Source organism: Mustelus asterias, chromosome 13 (genome assembly GCF_964213995.1).
Source record: "Mustelus asterias chromosome 13, sMusAst1.hap1.1, whole genome shotgun sequence".
Lineage (NCBI taxonomy): Eukaryota > Metazoa > Chordata > Chondrichthyes > Carcharhiniformes > Triakidae > Mustelus > Mustelus asterias.
The window spans coordinates 56,319,011-56,337,418 of NC_135813.1; the positions used below are offsets into that span (position 1 = coordinate 56,319,011).

The 18,408-nt window shown below is 42.6% G+C and overlaps 1 protein-coding gene across 2 annotated transcripts in view; it reads right to left on the reverse strand.

Annotated features, from left to right (window-relative positions):
* Positions 1-549: 549 nt before the first annotated feature.
* The window catches only part of patz1 (POZ/BTB and AT hook containing zinc finger 1), a 50,334-nt gene continuing 32,475 nt past the window's right edge, over positions 550-18,408 (reverse strand). The window contains exons 2-5 of one of the 2 annotated variants that reach the window (XM_078226812.1): positions 12,306-12,369; positions 10,719-10,890; positions 4,506-4,688; positions 550-1,596 (exon numbers count right to left, since the gene is read on the reverse strand). In XM_078226812.1, coding sequence (XP_078082938.1) covers positions 1,118-1,596; positions 4,506-4,688; positions 10,719-10,890; positions 12,306-12,369 — 898 coding nt within the window. In that variant the 3' untranslated portion in view covers positions 550-1,117. The remainder of the gene's footprint in view (positions 1,597-4,505; positions 4,689-10,718; positions 10,891-12,305; positions 12,370-18,408) is intronic. The other variant, XM_078226813.1, reaches the window with a different exon arrangement.

The window sequence follows — 18,408 nt, forward strand, 5'->3', positions numbered from 1 at the left end:
ATTTCAGAAAATCTGGGCCTCAACTCATGCTGCCATCCTGGTAAAAGGCTGCGGATTCTCTCTCCATCAGCAGTTAATGACTGCCGGTAGCATTCGCTTTGGAACATGACAGCATGTTCTGTAGGTTAAATATAAGTCACTAGGATTTTGTCTCACCATTTTGTGTTAATGTGCTTGTAGATATGTTCAGAAATATTTTCCCCACTGAAACCATACCAACATCGTTTTCTCCCCCCACAATTTAGTTACGAAGTACCAAACAGCGAAATTTCAGCATCAAACACTTGGCATTGCAACACGCATTGCAATCAGCAGTTTGGAGTTGGGAGTAACCTTTTTAAGACATCACTGTAATGGGATGTCCCTTTACATCCAGGCTAGCCCATGGATGACTCAAACATCCACTTTCTATCCACAAAAGCACTCAACAATTCTGTGAGCCGTGCATCTAAGCCATTTAAAAGGGCACCTAACAACTAACAAAGGCCTGTGCAACGGTCATTCTTTATGGGCTTTGGAGTTATAATTTCTTTTAAAAACTCAATATTTGGTACTAAACCGATCTTAATACTTGTATCTAATTCATTCCTTAGCGCACTTTTCAATTTTAAAAAAGACTACTTAGTGTATACTTTTAGCATTGGAGAACATAAGAAGTAGGAGCAGGATTAGGCCATTCGGCCCCTCAAGCCTCCTCCACCATTTAATAATTTCATTGGGCAGATGCTTGTTAGCTGGCATGGAAGCACGTCTGCCGGAAAAACATGACGCGACCATTTGATTAAAAACAGTTCTTTGGAAATAATCAGCTGCTGGAGACAACTCCCAATTCATATACTGAACGTGGTACAAATACACCTGCTGCATCCAACCTGTGGGCTAACTGACTCCTACTATGAAAGGGCAAGGAACCGTTTTCTATCCAAGAAAATGTTCTGGAGAACACCGAGTCTGGTGGCCAGGATGACACAGACCACAGCACCCAACGGACCCTTTCCCACCACCCAGTGTTTTGTTTTGGATGTCTTGTTTTTTTAAATGTGGACAATTTAAGCACTGCCATTCACTGAACGCTGACCATGTTTTGTACTTTGAGGAGCTGTTCATGGACGAAACCTCATTTCTGCTCTGCAGGATCCTCAGTGCTCTGTTCAGGTTCTGGACCAGGATCAGGACCTGGATCAGGATCAGGATCAGCCAAAGTGGAGCCAAATGCATTCTGAACAATCTGAAACCCGAATGACTCCAAGAGGGACATGTTTTGCTGGGGTGAAAAAGGCGAGCTTAGGCCAGTGGGCAAGTCAGCCAGCGGACCCCCAGTGGGCTTGACGTGGACCTTTAGCATATGCTTGTTCAGATAAGACTTGGATTTAAACACTGAGCCGCAGTCTGGGCAGGTGTATTTTTTCGGTTCAGTGTACTGCTCAGCACTGGCCTCGATTTTAATTTTCCCGTTGTTGAGGTCACACTGAAAGGACTCATCCTGGTCATGTTTCAGAGGAGATTTAAGGTCACTGATGTCTGAGAGATCTCCAAAGGAGTCAGAGTTGTCCTGCGAGTCCTGATGCTGACACTTCAAACCATCCATCTCACCGTCTGCAGAAATACAAGAAAATCAATGTTAGCCATAGCTTGCTGTGACTGGAAATACAGAAACAAACCAGGCACCACACCACCCAATGCTCTGTCCTGACTACAGACTTAAAGCAGGCTTCACTTCACAAAATATCATTTCCAATTCATTTACTTCATCTACATAGTTTGTACACAAAATTCACCAACAGACGCGCCTTAAAACTAAATGAAGTGTTTTGGAAAAAACTACAACATTTGCATTTGGTTGAAGGGTCAGGAACAGTCACAATTTATTACGCACCATATGTCTGTGTACAAGTACAGAGCCTGGAAAAAAAAATCCAGTCTCTCCCTCCTTTCTCCAGTCCTCAAAAAAGGTTATAGTGATGGCAGAGTGATAGCTTAGTGCATACAACCCTTCTCAGGAAGTTTCCAGTTTTAGTCAGGATAAGATGCAAGGAAAAAGAGATGGAGGCAGATGGAAAATCCAAGATCAAATTTACTGGATCACTCGTACACACACTGCCATGACCGGAACATAGGAACCTATAATCAATAATGGAGAGCAACATATCTGTCTCAGAGCCCTGGAGGCAGATTACCCGTCTGTTTTCTCAACTGGGAAAAGTAATTTTTTAAAAATCTATATAATCTAGAAGGGATTCTAAGCAAAAAACACATTAATAGTTGCGAATGGTTATCTTTTTGAAAAGATAAAGATTGTTCTGGAAAGTAATTTAATTCCAAAGCCTTGTTCAGTGCCCATTGTACATAATGTGTCACAGTGAGTCCACTACACACTGCTGGAAGTCTGACAGGAAATCAGGAAGAGGTTTTTTACATGGTGATCATCTTTCAGGTTCACTCAACCTGAAGCGATACAATTTAAAAAGGTGGTGCGTGACAGAACGGGTAAAGTAGAACGCAAGGAGGAGTGGAACGTGTAAAATAATTCATTAAGGATCTTCCGGAAACACCGTTCTGATACGAGCTGGACATTTTTTTGTGTGCTACAAGTAACGCGACCGATTTAGACCTTTCCCTTCAAGTCTCAGTGACAGTCACCATCGCTGGTGACTGTGACTTCATCACTTTTTCCCCTTCCAATTGGTGAAATATTTGGGTTGTTTTAAATATGACTGGCACATTGGAAAAGCATTTATTCAACATCGATATAATTCAAACTGTCAAAATTTAGCACTTTTAAAACAAAATTTCAAACATTGTTGTTTTCTTTCCAAACCTGACGAATCCGTCAAATGGAACTTCTGGGCTGAGTTTGTTTAGTGAAAAGTTTAAATGCACCCTCAGGAAATTCTTCATTTCTTGACTTGGATGACGACTAACCTGTTTAAGGATCTTTTAAACTTGCCGCAGATGATCACTTGAAGGAATTTCAAACAAACACACATCACAGTGCAATTTCACTTCCCAGTTTTTAACCTAGACTTCACTTTATTCAGCTCAGTCACTTTTTAGCAATGCCTTCCAGATTCTAATCATTTCCTTTCAACACAGGGCTGGCTCTCTACCAATGCTTCTCTGTTACTAGAGGCATACTGGGGGGGGCATATCATTCCTTTCTGCTGGTCAAAACCATATGCATCTCCCCTTTTCCCCAGCAGAGATCCATAAGCTATTGCATGGGAGATGGTATGTATTCCCCATCACATAGCAAGTTATGCATCAGGCTGGCACCATTCAGAACTGAATGCAAGATGGTAACTACTTAGAAACTAAAGTTCAATGGTGTTTGCACTGTTAGAAAAATGCAACAAGCTGTTCAACAAGGAGAGCTTCTTGACTTTCCAAGGAAGAGGGTTTACATTATGTTTAATTTTTAGTGTGTGACCTATACTGTACAGGTGTAATGTTCCACTGCTCATGCAGTGCACTGCCATGGGACCCTGGCCACTGCATACTGCAGGGACCCCAATATTTCCCTTTTAACATTGCACAGCAGGACCCTAGAGTAAAGGCACTGCCTGCTGTAGCACTGAGTGTTAGGTTGTTGCTTTGACCACATAATTTTCCCAGTGAATGGGTGGGGTGTATCACAATCTGCCCTACACCCCGACAGGACATGGGAGGGGATGGCAGCCATGATTCCTCTCGTACATTGCTACCTGCAGGCTGCTGCTCATAACTGCTCATGGCAAAGAACAGCAAGGTCAGGTTTGTTTTGGGCTTCAGCCATTAAACAAATCCACCGAGGGAGGAAAGGAGAAAATGAAGCCACACAGACCTCAGAATCTGCAGAGAAGCTGGTGACTTATTTATTGGCCACCTGCAGAGTTAGGAAGACAGGACTAGCATAGAAACCTCCAAATGAGATGGTGTCAGAAAAATCATACCCTTTGCCCAACTGCCCCCACAAAGCCCAATACTGTCGATGTTTTATTTGAATAACTGTATCCATTAACACTGCAATCATTGCACTCCTGTTAGCATTTTGTCAGTAATGTTTCCCCTTTCTCTTATCATGCTCAGTCTTTCTAATTTTGTTGAATGCTCTAGATAGTCTCCTCCAGAATAAAGCCTCCCTCCATAATATTGTGTTGTAAGAGGACAAGAGATATGCAAATAGCAGAGTCTTGTTTTTTTCCTTTTCCTCAAGTGACATTCCCTTCCTCTGCTCAGAAAAGAGATTAAGCCACACTCAAAGAAGCTCTTCCAGAGAGACTGCTGCAGTTGGTAATTTAACCTAGTGAGGGAACTCGCAGATACATTACTGTATCCTGTCACTCCACAGATAAGAACTTGTACAATTATTAATTTAATCATTGATAACATCAGCCCCTTGGAAAAACATTGTTATTCCTCAGCAGATACCAGTATAGATTTACAATAGGATTTGTGTCACACAATGACGACTTTTGAATGGGCCTGCCCACTCACACAATACAAAAGAATGATGGCAGTTGGCTTGCCTTGTAACGAACGTGTTCTGTCAAAGTGAAAAGCCATCTCCCCGCTCTGCATTTGCTTGTGAATCATGATCTGAGGCTGGGGCTTGCATCGCCTGTCACAAGGATCAGAAGTGTGCGAGTTGGGCAGAGGGACACCATGGTGGGTTTTAATATGGACCCTTAAGTAGGAAGCAGTAGAAAAACCTGAGGAAAAAGACAGAAGAGATTCTGTCACTCCATCAGATGAAACCCCAACCCTTCCAAGCCTTCTGAACATCCAAAATTAGAGTATGCCACCAGTCCTCTCTAAAGGAGTTGCTTCATGTCTAATACATTTTATTCTCAGTAGCTCGCCCCTCACATTTTATCCCTGTACACTTGTCAAGCAGTATCCTTTGGCATGGAGGGGAAAGCACTAGGCTTAGCACATTTGGGAATAAGCATACTTAAACCATTACACTTTAATGCTTTGTGGTACATTCTGTTCCACACTTGCCCTCAAGCTGGTCCCAGCAATACCACCAGAACTGAGACACCATCAGCACTTTAATATACTTGTGTCTTACATCTCCAAATATTCGTTGCAGATACTTCTCAAGTTTGGAATGGCAAAGTCCAAAATTGTAAAACGTTTTCTAAAAACAAAGTACAATGGAGAGTTTGTTTTCCATCTTAAACTCCGAGTTGCAGGGTTTCCCTTTACTGAGTATACTACATCAGGTTAGTTTTACATTTTTGAATATCTAACTTGAGGGAACTGTGTGTGGAAACCACACCTTGGTAAGGCAGAGGCGCTAATATAGCTAGTCCAGCAGTTGCAACATGGGACGGGATGGAAAGGAGTTAATGGATAGACAATGCGCTCCCAAAAGAAAATCAACCAGATATATTCTTCCCTTATTCCTTGTGCAAGACAGACAGAGGCTGTGAAAAGATTGGTTTACCCGATTGTTCAGTGTGCAGTGACATACAGAATGTAAAGTCACAGCTACTAAATAGTTACAAGGATTCAGGGTTGGTCTTTGGACCGAGAACCATGATTCTACAAACCAGAATTTCAACTCATATTTGCACTGTGGCAAACAAATCCTTCAGTCTCAGGTCAGACTGCTTGGCACCATCTGGTGGAAAAGTGGCATTGAGGTGGTGCAATGGTCGAGATTATCCCATCCCGAGCTCTCACCACCAAAACAAGCCTGAAGGCAGATTAACTCAGAGATTCATTCAGTGTGGAGACTGCTGCAAAAATGGACTGTTCAACACTTCAGACTGAAGGCAGTAGTGGAAATGCATGGGCAAAGAATGAAAGATATAAGGCTCATAAAATGAGATGCATAATGAAATAAACAAGATGCATAATTGATGAGTAACAATGTACAGTTGCAGTGCAGGGCTAATAAACTGAGTCTCAAATAGGAAATGGCAAAAGTCCTTTTCAAAGGGAAAATCCTGCAGTGATTATCTAGAATAGCTATGCTATCCAACAATTGTTGGTGGTCATTAACAGAAAAGGAACCTCTGAATACAAAATAAAGCAGCAGCAAAACAGCCAGCCAGCAGGAACAGCCAGTGAAAAGAAGCCAAAAAATAAAAAGATGTGTTGGATGATCACAATCAATAATCTCTGTGAAATCAACAGCCCAAGAGAAAGCAAGCCTCACTAATGAGGAGGTGTGACAGTGCGATCTTTGAGATCAGCTAACTATGCACCATCAGCAAAAGATGTGGCAGCAGTGGGAGGGAGGAGGGAGATCTACAATTAACCATAAAGCACTCACCAGCTTGGAAAGAACAATACATGCTGGCTTATTGATATTTTGTGAGAGCATAAATGTGAAATGAAGACATGACCATTAGATTTGTCTAGCTGTAGGACAAGGTTTGCCCCAGAGTCCTATTCTAGCCCTTCAGAAGTTTTTTTTAAAAAGACTTCCATTAAGCATTCATGCTAAATTCTAATACTCCTATTTTTAAGAAAGATTTAATTACAGAATTAAAGACAAACATTTTCATGGGCTGTGTTTTACCTCTTTCTTATCAATGGTGCTAATAAACCCAGCCATTTATACATCATTTGAACTCATACATCCTTTCAGGATATAGCCATTGCATGCCACTGTGCTTAGTGACCAGAACTCTAGAGAAAGGGGTACACTAACATTTAGCTGGCTATAATAATACATATGAAGCTTCCCTGAGTGGTTCACTGGGTAAATGCATCATGTTATGGTACTGAGTTACACAGATAAAAAGGTTTGCTGCTTATCGAATTTTAGCCAAGGAACAGTACACTCCCCTCCTATTGGCTACAGTAGTCATACCATCCAACGACGCAGTAGCCTGCAGGGGGTCATGTACTAAGAATTAGCACTCGAGTGAAGTGCCGGAAGGCAGTCACTGCTTGTGGGACCACAGCCCAACATGATAAGCAACTCCAGAAAAGGATAGGATTAAATTGGAATGGGAGTTGGAGGAGGGAAGGAGAGGATTAATTAATGGATACCTCTCCATTATATTTAAATAAACAGCTGAGCATCCACTTCACATAGCCACCCAATGACTCAGGTTTAGTGTAGCGTGATCCATGTGAGCTCTGGTTTACTGTTCAGATAGTGGCAGTGAAGTTCTGCATTTATCTTTAAGCATTCGCGCAACAAATTTTTTCCTGGACCTAAATTAAGTTGATTGGCAAAAAGAGCAAAGGTGCCATGAGAAAAATCTTTGCAATGAAATGAGTGGTTATGATCTGAAATGCTCTGTTTGAAAGAGTGCTGGAGGCAGATTCAATCATGGCTTTTAAAAGGGAGTTAGATAAGTACTTGCAGAGGGGAAACATTCAGGGATGTGGGAAAGGATGGATTTCTCATACAGGGAGCCACACAGACCCGAATGGCCCCCTTCTGTACTATAACCAACCATTCTATGATTCTATGCTTTGATCAGTAGTTTAAGACATTGTTGTGACTGTGTACTTTTAAATCCACATCAAGACCAGCTTTAGAAATTACATCTTCATTCAGACACTCCAACACCCAACTTTGAATGAATTATTGCTTTTTGGGCATATTTCAGTCAATATTTGCTGTATTCTAAGGGTGCAGTGGGAATTCAACTAAACGATTACAACATATTTGAAGAAATAGGACATCTGCTCACATTACACTCAAATCAATTGACAAAACATCAAATATGAAAAAATATTAATGTAAGTCACCAAAATTCTTTGCACAAACCAGTTGATGTCATTTGTGTATTAGACAAAGAGTTCAGGATATCAGTCTGCTGGCTTTCATCGTGGGCTGTGACTGAAGAATTATACATCACCTTGCAATTTTTTTGTGTTTTCGCTCCTAGCTCAGTGTTTCATGCCTGGGCACAGAAACACCACCCTTCCAAGTATAATGCCCAACTAACTAACCATCTGCACTGGCTGCAGCAAGAAACTGACACACACACACGGAACACAAAAATCGGGGGGGGGGGGGGGGGGGGGTGCACAGGACACTATTTTCCAAACACCATTCTCGGATAAAGCTCAGCTTCATATGGGAGTGAGTTGATAAAACAATGATGTTACAGGCTGAATGTATGTAAGCAGCTCCATTCAGAAGATACCAATCACCCACAATGAATGCAAATCAGACAAGGTGTCTTCAGTGCTCCTGTATGCCTCCTGGCACATACTCTGATTGGCCAGAAAGACATTTGCCCCGCAATGGTGGTGTGAGAAAGGTATAAACTCTCAGCAAATAGAAAAAAGATCCAGCATTCATCATTTCAATTTATTCCTGCAGTGTCTCAAGTAACCAATATCATATTCACAATGTGCACTAGGGTATTAAACTGAATCCCACACTGCATGGTCTTTCCTTGGTTGCCATAGTGCTCAAAAATAAACCCCAACTAATCAGATACTTCTGGGAATCCTGGCTTCTGCTGGGATTAAGATTTCTGTTGGCATGATTACCTAAACAATCCCAATCTCAAAGGCCTTGCATTGATACCATTCAAACACTGGGAACTCAACCTATATTGCTCAACCAGGGTTGAGTGCTCTGGCTATAGTTAAGAAACAGGAACTTAGTACAATACTTTTAAATACAAAATGCCACCATGCTTAAAAATCCCAATTCGGTTTGACATGAATTTTGTCTCAAGGCCACATGATCGCTGGTGTGGGAAAGAGAGAGTGTCACAGTGATAAAACACACTCTTCTTAAGTAAGCAGCCAGAAAGCATTGTTAGGGTTGTATAGAGGGAGCCTCCCTCTTCATTGAAAAGTCACATATATGATCAGAGGACGAGTCAACACTGGAGGAAATATTGCATCCCTCAATATGAACATAAAATTCACAAACTAAGTTTGAAAGGCAGGAAAGATATGGGTGGGATTTTCCAGTCCAACCCACGGTGGGAAATGTTGTGGGCAGGACAGAAAATTTGGAAAGGCAGCCAGAAGTCCATTGACTTTCGTCCCAGCCTAAGATTTATAATGCTGGCATATAAAAGACTAATTAAATGGGGAAGGGTGAGGGTGGGCCTGCGCAAGTCCTCACTCAGACCTACTGAGATGCTTTGCAACACTTACTGGCTGCTATACAGAACTGGAGACAGAAAAGCAATACTTTTCCCCACAGTGATTAATGGCAAGCTTAGCAACTTATTCAAATTTTTAAAAATAATCTTTGTTGGAAATTTGGCATAGCTGGCATGATCAGCATTTGTTGCCTATTGCTACTTGCCTTTGAGCTGAGTGACTTGCTTGACCATTTCAGAGGGCAGTTAAGAGTCAACCACATTGTGTGGACCTGGAGTCACATATAGGCCAGACTGGGTAAGAATGGCAAATTTCCTTCTCTCAATGACACAAGTGAACCAGTTTGGTTTTTACAACGATTGATGTTAGTCTGGAACAAGTTTTCAATTCCAAGACTTATTAACTGAATTTAAGTTCCACCAGCTGTTGTGGTGGAGTTTGAACCCATGTCCCTAGATTAGCCTGGATCTCTAGATGACTAGGCTAGTGACATTACCACTATGTCACCATCTCCCAAGATTGTCTTAGTATGAAGTTATGGAGCCAAACTAGTGAAGAAAACATACAGTTAGTCATGTGGCATTATAAACACTTCATATCTTAGGTCTTAAAAATGGCAACCAATCACCTCTGGATAAAGAAAGAGACAGACTGTATAGCCGTAAGACCAAGGTGCTACATGGGCTTGCTCACACTGGAGTTTGTGCAATTCAGGAAAGGGTAGAGGGAGGCATGCAGAAGAGCAAAACCAGTTACAGGATGAACTTGTTAGCAGTCAGATGTAGACAGCGACTGCTTACTAAGTGTAAGGATTACCAAACACAACAGCATTGTAAATATTAAGATGAGATAATCCCAGTTTGCTGGGCAGATGCTCTACAATATGGTAGCAGTGCAGGAGGCACACCACCACCCACTTAGTTATTTGCTACTGTCATCAATTGCTATTTCTGCTGTAGAAGGTGGATAATTATCTGGACTTTTGAAATTTCTTCATACAAAAGGCATGATAGGCACAATTTCGTGATTAAAATGAAACTTGAGGGTAAGAGCTCAAAGGACTTCCTATTAGAAAGGTAAACTAAAGATTTTCAGTTCACCAACTCTGCAAATCAACTTCTACTAATGACAGTGCAAAACTCACAATCACCTTTTCTATCAGCAACATTCAGTTAACAATAATTTCCAAACACATATTTGAGCTAATTGGGTTGAAGTGTAATACTTCCGTAACACTATGCTATATTTCACATGGGAGTCCAGGTTCACGTTAGAGACACCAAATTTCATGAAGGTTAATTTCATCCTTCCAAAAACATCTTAGGCTTTAGGTGCTTCTTTCAACTTTACCATCAAGAATCTTTCATACAAAAGGCATGATAGGCACAATTTCGTGATTAAAATGAAACTTGAGGGTAAGAGCTCAAAGGACTTCCTATTAGAAAGGTAAACTAAAGATTTTCAGTTCACCAACTCTGCAAATCAACTTTTACTAATGACAGTAAAGACTATAAATCACTGAATGTTTTTACTTTGGCTTTGTCCCTTAGTGCAATTAAAAACACAAAATCCTCAGACCAACAAAGCACATCAGATTAATAGAACATCTCTACAGAATCAACCTTTAATTGAGGTGAATAGCACAGCAAGTTGGGTTTTCTTTTTTAAGTAAGTCCTCTTCAGTTTTTAAACGTTACCTTTGTTACAGATGTTACAGATGTTATTCGGTCCTTCGTTGTGCTTTTTGATGTGATCAGTCATATAAGCTGCACGTAGGTATTTCCCACACACCTGACAGGGGACCTTCTCCTCATGACATGTCAAGTGAGAACGCAGGCGATCTTTGGTCGCAAAGGAAGCTTCACAGGTCTGCAGAACACAAACAATAAGGAAATGATTCTGATAATAACAGTGGTGTCAGCCATGGCTCATTTGGTAGCATTCTCGCCTCTGGGTTCAAGTCCCACTCTACGATTGGAACACAAAAATCAAGTTTGATACTCCAGTGCAATGCTGAGAAGACCTTCAGATGAAACATTAAACTGAGCCATCTATTGTCCTCCCAGGTGGACATAAAATATCCCATATTGTGGAATATGGGGATCAAAGTTTATGGGGGAGAAAGCAGGATTAGGTTATTGAGTTGGACAATCAGCCATGATCGTGATGAATGGCTGAGCAGGCTCGAAGTTTGAATGGCCTCCTCTGACTACTACTATCTTCTATGTTTCTATGTTTTGAAGATAGTAGGAAAGGAGTTATCCTCGCTGTACTGGCCAATATCTATCCCTCAATCAACATCTACTAAATGATTTGGTCATTATCACTTTGCTATTTGTGGAGGCTTGCTGTGCACCGGCCTTGTTTCCTACATTACAGCAGTGACAACGCATTAAAACAACTTTAAATCATTTTGAGATGTTTGGTGGTGGTGAAGGACACTACAGAAATAAAGTCCTTTTTTAAAAATCTATTCAACAGTATAATTCCCAATTACCACTTAGAAATTAAGCAGAAATCAACACTTCTTCCTTTCAGTTCAGTTGATAAACTCCCTGCCCTAAAGAGGCCAGAAACACCATAACATTCTATCTCGGAGCTATGATGAATTATTGATGTCAGTTAAGGTAGGTGTAAAATTGCTGAAATTGGCCTCAAGTGTCCCTGGGCGAGAGAAAGTTAGGGTTCCTGCGCCTGATTGCTATCCAGTAGCTCCTGATGTCCGGCTGCCAGGTGAAGACAGGACCAGGCTTTCTGTGACACTCTCCAACTGGCAAACTGCACTGGGAGTATCGTTGGCAGAAATGTAGCAGCTGCTATAGAGTAAGGTATGGCATTACCTAAATTATACATTTGGGCAAGATTATTTGAGTCCGGAGAGGGAAATCGACTCTGCCCTGCTGCAAGTTGTCCCAGATCCAGGTTAGGATCCCATGCTCAGGGTTGCAAGGCATCGCCAAAGGCAAAACCAGTTACTTTTTGATGGCAGTGGCGAAAGAGCTGGAACCTCGAGGGACGGCGGATGCTTACAGGCAGATACGTTCCTTTGGAAAGAGAACTGGTGTTTCCTTTAAGCACTCGAGGGAGGCAATGGGAAACCACCACATGTATTCTTTTCTCTAGTCAAACTGGTCACTGAACCTCAACATGGGAGGCTATACAAGCAGCACAAGAAGAACCTGTAGGACTGCGAGACGTGGAGCAAAGAGCAGATAACCTGTCCTTGGGCAGATCACTGCTAAACCTAAGAGCTTTGGAGATTGTATAACGAACAAACAACACACCTGACATTTAAAAGGCCTCTCAGCAGTGTGCACCTGTTTGATGTGTCCATTCAAGTGATCCGGTCTGTAAAAGAAAATATTTAAATTAGCTAGGTATTGAAATTTAAGATTTTAAAAACATATTTATTACACACACATCTTCAAAGAGCATTCCGGGTGCACAGAATTAAGTACTTTGGAGAATTTTTAAAATAATTAATTCTAGGAATTTAAGCATCATGGTATGGTCAAGTGGACAAGGCCTGAGAAATTAAGCCAACATAAAACTGGACATTTTAAATTAATGCAGCTCAAAACTGCTTCTATGAGGTCACGATGTGGAGATGCTGGCGTTGGACTGGGGTAAGCACAGTAAGAAGTCTCACAACACCAGGTTAAAGTCCAACAGGTTTATTTGGTAGCAAATACCATAAGCTTTCGGAGCACAGCTCCTTCGTCAGATGGAGTGAAAATCTGTTCTCCAACAGTGCACAGAGACACAACATCAAGTTACAGAATACTAATTAGAATGCAAATCTCTACAGCCAGCCAGGTCTTAAAGGTACAGATAATGTGGGTGGAGGGAACATTAAACACAGGTTAAAGAGATGTGTATTGTCTCCAGACAGAACAGCTAGTGAGATTCTGCAAGATCAGGAGGCAAGCTGTGGGGGTTACTGATAATGTGACATGAATCCAACATCCCGGTTTAGGCCGTCCTCAAGTGTGCGGAACTTGGCTATCAGTTTCTGCTCAGCGACTCTGCGCTGTCATGTGTCGTGAAGGCCGCCTTGGAGAACGCTTACCTGAAGATCCAAGGCTGAATGCCCGTGACTGCTGAAGGTCACCACAGGTCAAAAGCCAACAGGAACACATACCAGAACTGTCTCGCATATCGAACAGGGATACTTCACTTTAACAATAGGGGAGTCATCATGACCCGAAACCAGACCTTTTACATATTGAATGAAGAGGCTTAAACTTTACAATGGAAGAGTCGCTATAGCCCAAACCCATCAGGAGGTACTCAGCCAAAAGATATGATTGTGTATTCCCTAGTTTCAGCCAGACTCCCCGCTATTAAAGAGATATGTACAACTAGGATGACCTGGCCTAACCTCATTGGGTGTTGTGACCCTCCAACTTGTCATCCCATTGGCCAAAAACCAGTGAACATTCTATGAAGGAAGGAGGGATAAAAACAGCCATATTCAAGACAAACTCCAGCAAAGATTCCACCACTGTGACCTGGGACGGCGCAAGGAGGAGTGCGTGCGAGATCCACCTTTGTACTAAGCGGACCAAGTCCATCTGTCGTTGTGAGCCAGTGAACTGAATCCAACAACCCAATCGATTTCACCAGGCAATTAGCCTACTTTGGAGAAAGTTAACTTAATATATTGAGTGTTTTTAATAAAGTTAAGTTTGAATCACAGTCCTTTGTCCGTCTTATAAAATAAAGGCACTTGAGTAAGTGTAATAAACTGGTTGAAGTGTCTGTATAGAATATTTCACAGACAATAGCTGGCAAGACTGGGGTATATTGCTCATTCTTGGCTGCTGAAAAAGTAACGGTGAACCCTCTCCTTGAACTTCTGCAATCCGTGTGGTGAAGGAACTCTAACAATGCTGATAGGAAGGGATAGGAATGGCAACAAGTGAATATTTCAGCTGCTGTGAGGTAGCAGTGGGTGAACAAAACTCAACTGTGGTCACAAGAAATTGGTAAGCTGATTGATCACTAAGTGCTCAGTGTAAGGGGCAGTGTGTGAAAATCTTGCGTCGGGAATAAGGGAAAGTTAGGGCTGAATATAGTATGGTGATACAAGTAGTTCAAAATAGAACAGAGTTGTGCAAGAGAAGTAAACAGAGTGCACCAAAGATCAGAGTGCAAGCTTGGAGTTAAGTGGGCAAGTTCTACTCTTCCCATAGGCTTTAAAACAGTTCACAATTTGGTAGTTATTTAATAAAATATATAAAAAGCACCTTAAGTAAATAATTTAATTAATTATTTAAAACACATTAAGGATGGCAGGACAGGTGATTGTCAAGGTTGCAGCATTAGGGAGCTGCTGGATGACATTGATCCAGGACAAACGCATCTGCATTAAGTGTCTGAGACTGGAGGAACTTTGGCTCAGAGTCATTGAGCTGGAGGCTGAGCTGCAGACACTGTGACACATCAGAAAGGGAGAGAATTACTTGGATGCTTTGTTTCAGGAGGCGGTCACACCCCTTAGGATAGGATCTTCTGGTTTGGAAAGTGGTCAGGGACAGGGGGGGTGTGACTACAGCTGAGGCACGCCAGAGGGCAGGAGTGTCAGCCTCTGCAATTATCCAACAGGTTTAAGGTTCTCTCAGCTTGTTTGGTTGAGTGTGGGGGCTGTAGGGTGATAAGCTAACTGGCCATGGCATAGAACATAGAACATTACAGCACAGTCCATGCCCATCGGCCCTCGATGTTGCACCGACCAGTGAAACCAATCTAAAGCCCATCTAACCTACACTATTCCAATATCATCCATATGTTTATCCAATGACCATTTAAATGCCCTTAATGTTGGCGAGTCCACTACTGCTGCAGGCAGGGGAAAGAACAAAATGGCACTGGGGTACAGGAAGCCATTCAAGTGAGCAGAGCACATAAGACGGTAGTGGTAGTAGGGGACAGTCTTCAGTGGCATTCTTCCATTTGTTCTGATGAGTGCAAGATGAAAAGCTTTAACAACATGTCTCTTTGCAGCAATTGGGTTTGGTTTAGCTCAGTTGGCTGGACAGCTGGTTAGTGATGCAGAACGACACCAACAGTGCAAGTTCAATTCCCGTACCAGCTGTGGTTATTTATGAGGGCCTGCCTTCTCAACCTTGCTCCTCGCCTGGGGTGTGGCGATCCTCAGGTTAAATCACCACCAGTCAGTCTATGGTCATCTGGGACTATGGCGACTTTACCTTTCAGCAATATACAAGTAAAATTAATCTGCTCCCCAATTCCTGAAAGCAACTTTGCCAGAGGACCTGTGAACAACAGCATCACTGTTGTCAGGTGGGGACTGGGGACAGGGAGGGATTTGGTGAAAAAAAATGGCAATTCACTAGCAGGAAACAGTTGATAATTTTCCCAAAAGCAAAAGAGGCAGCACGGTGGCACTGTGGTTAGCACTGCTGCCTCATAGTGCCAGGGACCCAAGTTCAATTTCCAGCTTGGGTCACTGTCTGAGTGGAGTCTGCACGTTCTCCCCGTGTCCACGTGGGTTTCCTCCGGGTGCTCCGGTTTCCTCCCACAGTCTGAAAGTCATGCTGGTTAAGTGCATTGGCCATGCTAAATTCTCCCTCAGTGTACCCGAACAGGCGCCGGAGTGTGGCGACTAGGAGATTTTCACAATAATTTCATTGCAATGTGACTAATAAATACTTGCCTACTTGTGACTAATAAATAAACTTTACTTTAATACTATGGGCACTATAAATCTGAAATTAAAGGAAATGTTGGAAATACTAAGCAGGTCAAGCAGCATCTGCGGAGAATGAAACAGTATTTCCTTTGACCAAAAACGTTAACCACTTCTCTTCATAATTTCTGTTGGATACCCACTACTCTGGTTCAACTTTAACCAACTGCAAACCTTTCCACTTCTAACAGCAGCCAATCATTCTGCTGATTTATATGAAATCACAATGAGTACATATGCATGCTTGCGGACGCCCTGTACATCCACATTCACAAGGATCCAGACAAAATCATTTCACCCAAGAAGTCTTCCAGAAAGTAAGCAGGCTTCAATCTACCTCATCCGTATAGCCTGGATTGAAACTCAGGCTTGGAGGTGAAAGGGCAACCTTCTGAAATCCAGTTTCAGTACAATACAGCGCTCCACTTACTACTTTAGCTACAAGTGGCAGGCTGCCTATTAGATAAGATTTATTCCAGTATTCCTTTCTAAAGAGACTATTGACATGCAAAAATAATTGGTAATTTTCCCAGTCACCCAGCAGGCATGGTACAAACAGAAGTACATGCCTAATGGCGGCACGGTGGCACTATGGTTAGCACTGCTGCCTCATAGAGCCAGGGACCCGATTCAATTCCAGCCTCGGGTCACTGTCTGTGCGGAGTCTGCACATTCTCCCCATGTCTGCGTGGGTTTTCTCCAGGTGCTCCGGTTTCCTCCCACAGTCCAAAGATGTGCAGGCCAGGTTGATTGGCCGTGATAAATTGACCCTAGTGTCAGGGGATTAGCGGGGTAAATATATGGGGTTTCGGGAATAGGGCTTGGGTGGGATTGTGGTCAGTGCAGACTCAATGGGCCGAATGGCCTCCTTCTGCACTGTAGGGATTCTATGTTTCTATGATGGTCTTCAGCTTGATTTTGGTCTGGTTATGAAAGCTGATCTGCCAGGGTGCTAACAACTGGCTTCAGTGTAAGGAAGAAAAAATTATCAGCCAGCTCAAACAAAGTAAATATATTTTTTGGATAAGGTGTTAGACTGACACTTAATATTGCTCGAATGATATCAGGATCAATCGAAGCAGAATCCCAAAATTAATCTGTTCTTCTGGGAGAGATGAGATGGAGGAGGGGAGGGGGAGAAAAGCTGAACATGGGAAATCAAAACAGGCGTCAGTTCATGACATTGTAAAGAACAGGAGTAGGCCATTTGGCTCCTCGGGTCTGCTCAGCCATTCAATAAGATCACGGCTGATGAGATTGTGGCCTCAACTCCACTTTCCAGCCCTGCCTAAATGTGGAGAATTTGAACATAATACTGAAGTTTTACAGTCAGGGGTTCTTGAGGTAATGGTTGAAGCCTAATCTGATCCACCTCCAACCTCCCTAAGACGTCGCCTGTATAGGCGGTTTTACAGTTCATCTTCTTCACTTCACTTTCACTTAACTGCTTACTCTAATTCAGGATCACAGGGAGTCGGAGCCTATGCTGACAGATATTGGGCATTAGGGGGATACAGCTAGGATGAGACACCATTCCGTCACAGGGCACACACCCAATCACAGACAAACATGAGGGAGGGAGGCAGAAGATGGGAAATTATAGGTCAGTTAGCCTGACCTTGATCGTGGGTAAGATCTTGGAGTCCATTATTAAGGATGAAATTGCAGAGTACTTGGAAATGCATGGTAAAATAGGGCTGAGTCAGCACGGCTTCATCAAAGGGAAGTCATGTCTGACAAATCTGTTAGAATTCTTGAGGAGGTAACGAAGAAGCTAGACAAAGGAGAGCCAGTAGACATGATTTAGTTGGATTTCCAGAAAGCCTTTGACAAGGTGCCTTACAGGAGGCTGCTAAATCAGCTAAGAGCCAATGGTGTTAGAGGTAAGGTACTGGCACGGATAGAAGATTGACTGACAGACAGAAGGCAGAGATTGGGGATAAGGGGGTCCTTTTCAGGATGGCGACCGGTGACTAGTGGCGTTCCAGAGGGGTCAGTGTTGGGACCACAACTTTTCACTACATACATTAATGATCAGGAAGATGGAATTGAGGGTATGGTTGCTAAGTTTGAGGAAGATACAAAGATATGTAGAAGGACATGTAGTGTTGAGGAAGGCTGCAGAATGACTTGGACAGGCTAGGAGAGTGGGCAAAGAAGTGGCAGATGGAATACAATGTGGGAAAGTGTGAGGTTATGCATTTTGGTAGGTAGAATAGAGGCGTAGACTATTTTCTAAATGGGGAAAGGCTTCGGAAATCTGAAGCACAAAGGGACTTGGGAGTCCTGGTACAGGAGTCTCGGTTAACATGCAGGTTCAGTTGGCAGTTAGGAAGGCAAATTCAATGTTAGCATTCATTTCTAGAGAGCTAGAATACAAGAGCAGGGAAGTACTGCTGAGGATGTATAAGACTCTGGTCAGACCCATTTGGAATAATGTGAGCAGTTTTGGGCCCCATACCTCAGGAAGGATGTGCTGGCCTTGGAGGGGGTCCAGAGGAGGTTCACAAGAATGATATCCCAGGAATGAAGGGTTTGTCATAGGAGGGGCGGTTGAGGAGTCTGGGCCTATAACATATGGAGTTTAGAAGGATGAGGGGAGATCTAATTGAAACTTACAGAATACTGAGAGGCCTAGATAGAGCAGACATGGAGATGATGTTCCCACTAGTGGG